Below are 4,324 nucleotides of genomic sequence, written 5' to 3'. Positions count from 1 at the left end.
AACACTGAGCTAGTTCTGGTAGGTCCTCCTCCTCCTTACCTGACCCCCCCCCCCCCCCCCCCCATCCTGTAGTTCTGGTAAGTCCTCCTCCTCCTCCTCCTCCTCCTTACCTGACCCCCCCCATCCTGTAGTTCTGGTAAGTCCTCCTCCTCCTCCTCCTCCTCCTTACCTGACCCCCCCCATCCTGTAGTTCTGGTAAGTCCTCCTCCTCCTCCTCCTCCTCCTTACCTGACCCCCCCATCCTGTAGTTCTGGTAAGTCCTCCTCCTCCTCCTCCTCCTCCTCCTTACCTGACCCCCCCCCCCCCCCCCCCCGTCCTGTAGTTCTGGTAAGTCCTCCTCCTCCTCCTCCTCCTCCTTACCTGACCCCCCCCCATCCTGTAGTTCTGGTAGGTCCTCCTCCTCCTCCTCCTCCTCCTCCTCCTTACCTGACCATGCTGCCGCCCCGTCCTGTAGTTCTGGTAAGTCTTCCTCCTCCTCCTCCTCCTTACCTGACCATGCTGCCGCCCCGTCCTGTAGTTCTGGTGAGTCCTCCTCCTCCTCCTCCTCCTCCTCCTCCTCCTCCTTACCTGACCATGCTGCCGCCCCGTCCTGTAGTTCTGGTGAGTCCCACGGGTCCTCCTCCTCCTCCTCCTCCTTACCTGACCATGCTGCCGCCCCGTCCTGTAGTTCTGGTGAGTCCTCCTCCTCCTCCTCCTCCTCCTCCTCCTCCTCCTTACCTGACCATGCTGCCGCCCCGTCCTGTAGTTCTGGTGAGTCCCACGGGTCCTCCTCCTCCTCCTTACCTGACCCCCCCCCCCCGTCCTATAGTTCTGGTAAGTCTTCCTCCTCCTCCTCCTCCTCCTCCTCCTCCTTACCTGACCATGCTGCCGCCCCGTCCTGTAGTTCTGGTGAGTCCCACGGGTCCTCCTCCTCTTCCTCCTCCTCCTCCTCCTTACCTGACCATGCTGCCGCCCCGTCCTGTAGTTCTGGTGAGTCCCATGGGTCCTCCTCCTCCTCCTCCTCCTCCTCCTTACCTGACCATGCTGCCGCCCCGTCCTGTAGTTCTGGTGAGTCCCATGGGTCCTCCTCCTCCTCCTCCCACCCCCTCTCTACCAGGGCCACAGTGGAATGGGCCGACGCCATGGAAACAGTCTTCTCTTCTGTCTCTGAGTTCTCTGAGAGATTAAAGCAAAACACACACATCTTTCTGTATGTGCAATCTCACTCAGATACGTTTACATCAGTGCTTCATTTGAGAACAGGATCTGGCACCTCTCAGTTTTGGACTGTTTCGTTCTGGAACCTATTTGCCAGGATCCGGTACCTCTACTGGCATGAAAACGTAATTTTCACTGTTTGCAGTGTTGCCTCATCTGTAATTCTCCTGCCGCTTTAAAAAAAAAAAACGTAGCCTAATGTGAAAACGTAGATTTTCAGCCCGCGCCTGATATTCCAAGAGGTGATTCGGGGTTGGGCCATTCCGGGTTTATGATAGCCTAGAGACCAACGCGTGGCAGTTGCTGTGGTGCGAGAGAAAAACGTGCCTTTATCTCTCACAGAACCAGAATGAGATTAATGTTCTCTCTCCCTCTCTCTGCTCTGATAGACATGAGACTGCAACTACCATCTCTCATCTCTCCAGCGTTGCACTTCATCATGTATTTCCTTGTAGAATCATAACCATGGGAAGGGTGCTGGAGGTGCCGCTGCGCCCCTGATAAATTGAAATACATTTTCCAAAGTTATAGAATTACTGCTGTCTGTTCAGAAATAAATGAAATAATTCACGATAGCTTACTACACCATGAGAAGGCCTATAATTTAGCCACCGGGGATCAATAGCTTCTTTTTTTATAGACTAGCTGTGGATATAGCCTACAGTCGGGAACGCCCGGCAAATCTGTCAGTGAACAAACAGCAGCCAAAACAGGCCTTTCGCATGATTTCAAATACAATCGCGGGAAAACACAGGCTGGAAAGCAAATGACTCCTGCTGAAACAAAAGCATGTATCTGTCTGTAGGCCTAGTGAGCGAACAGTATTGTTTTTAAAATCTAAAACGAGAGAGAGAGGCTTTTTGGCACATCGGCCATCGCTGGTGAGTGAGCTGCGAATCATTGGGTGAGTCAGTGAAACTAGAAAGCTTTTTTAGGACTGTAATTTCCTCCTCATTTTGTACAATATGTCTCCACACACCTAGGCCCAGGCTATTGATGGATTCAAGACGAGGTTGTTTTAATTGATATCAGACAGATTCTCAATTTTTCAGTGTCAAAGTAGCCTGACATTTCAATAATTTGTGCGGTATTAAAAAAGATTCTGCGAAAGTCTCCAGTCATGTAAAATGACACAGAATTGCAATGAAATGCGTTTATAAAAGGCCACGTCTTTCCGGGACCCTAGGCTACGAAAAAATGTCTGCAAGCGCCTTTACTTTACTGCTCTGGTTTAGACTACTATGTACATGGGATGATATGCATGCAATGCTTTATTATAAAGGTGATTGGTCGGTACCTCAGAGCTCCCCAGGTCACCCACCTCTCACGATTACTTTTTGTTTTTGGCACCTCCAGATTTTCAAATGAAGCACTGGTTTACATGCAAGAAATACATTAAAACTGCAGATAAACTTATATATTCACACACAGACACACACACGCAGGCAGGCACTCCCACACACACACAAACAAAATTATGATTTATAACTTACCACTGAGTTGATCATCTTTGTGCTTCTCTGTGGATCCTGTGGATTTCTGGTCTTCCAGTTCAGGTCGAGAAGCCATAGTCTGTGGAGGAGAGACATCAGATAGTTATCTCTCTCTCTCTCTCTCTCTCTCTCTCTCGCTCTCTCTCTCTCACTCTCCTTTCTCTCTCTTTCTGTCTCTCTCTTTCTCTCTCTCTTTCTGTCTCTCTCTTCCCCTCTCTCTCTTCCCCTCTCTCTCTTCCCCTCTCTCTCTTCCTCTCTCTCTCTCTCTCTCTCTCTCTCTCTCTCTCTCTCTCTCTCTCTCTCTCTCTCTCTCTCTCTCTCTCTCTCTCTCTCTCTCTCTCTCTCTCGCTTTTTCTCTCTCTTTCTGTCTCTCTCTTCCTCTCTCTCTCTCTCTCTCTCTCTCTCTCTCTCTCTCTCTCTCGCTCTGTCTCTCTCTCTTTCTGTCTCTCTCTTCCCCTCTCTCTCTCTTTCTGTCTCTCTCTTTCTCTCTCTCTTTCTGTCTCTCTCTTCCCCTCTCTCTCTTCCCCTCTCTCTCTTCCCCTCTCTCTCTTCCTCTCTCTCTCTCTCTCTCTCTCTCTCTCTCTCTCTCTCTCTCTCTCTCTCTCTCGCTCTGTCTCTCTCTCTTTCTGTCTCTCTCTTCCCCTCTCTCTCTCTTTCTGTCTCTCTCTTTCTCTCTCTCTTTCTGTCTCTCTCTTCCCCTCTCTCTCTTCCCCTCTCTCTCACACACACACACACACACACACACACGCGTTCACACACACACACACACACGCGTTCACACGTTCACACACACACGCGCGTTCACACACACACACACACACACACACACACACACACACGCATTCGCACACACACACACAAGTTCACACACACACGCACACACGTTCACACACACACGCGCGTTCACACACACACACACACACACGCATTCACACACACACACACACACAAGTTCACACACACACACGTTCACACACACACGCACACACACACACATTCACACACACACGCACACACACACACGTTCACACACACACACACACACACACACATTCACACACACACGCGTTCACACACATCATGTCTCACTCCTATACCCTTGATCCTTGATTACATTATCATGATTATCATCTTTATTCTGTTATAGTAGTATTGTTGTTGTTATCATAGAGAGTATTAACTGTTATAGTAGTATTGTTGTTGTCATCATAGAGAGTATTAACTGTTATAGTAGTATTGTTGTTGTCATCATAGAGAGTATTAACTGAGGGTTATGGTAATATTGTTATTGTTATCATAGAGAGTATTAACTGTTATAGTAGTATTGTTATTGTTATCATAGAGAGTATTAACTGTTATGGTAGTATTGTTGTTATCATCATAGAGAGTATTAACTGAGTGTTATGCAGTGGAAGGTTCCTGGTACAGCCTGGTCATGTTATCTAAAGGGACGCTAAGATGATGATGATGCTAGTACATCTTATCTATTAACACACACACACACACACATTCACACACATTCACACACACACACACACACACACACACACACACACACACACACACACACACACATACACACACAAGCCTGCATACACACACACACACACACACACACACACACACACACACAC

General features: G+C 48.6%; 1 protein-coding gene across 1 annotated transcript in view; it reads right to left on the bottom strand.

Moving 5' to 3' along the window:
* slc34a2a (solute carrier family 34 member 2a) overlaps nucleotides 1-2,766 on the bottom strand; it is a gene marked incomplete at both ends in the record, with an annotated part of 12,051 nt that extends 9,285 nt beyond the window's left edge. The window contains 2 exon segments of the mRNA XM_084197971.1: nucleotides 1,015-1,155; nucleotides 2,691-2,766. Of these exon segments, the coding sequence (XP_084054097.1) occupies nucleotides 1,015-1,155; nucleotides 2,691-2,766 (217 nt within the window).
* Nucleotides 2,767-4,324: the final 1,558 nt, after the last annotated feature.

This window comes from Coregonus lavaretus, assembly GCF_964263955.1.
Source record: "Coregonus lavaretus genome assembly, contig: HAP1_SCAFFOLD_868, whole genome shotgun sequence".
Taxonomy (NCBI): domain Eukaryota; kingdom Metazoa; phylum Chordata; class Actinopteri; order Salmoniformes; family Salmonidae; genus Coregonus; species Coregonus lavaretus.
This window is presented reverse-complemented; position numbering and strand designations above follow the sequence as displayed.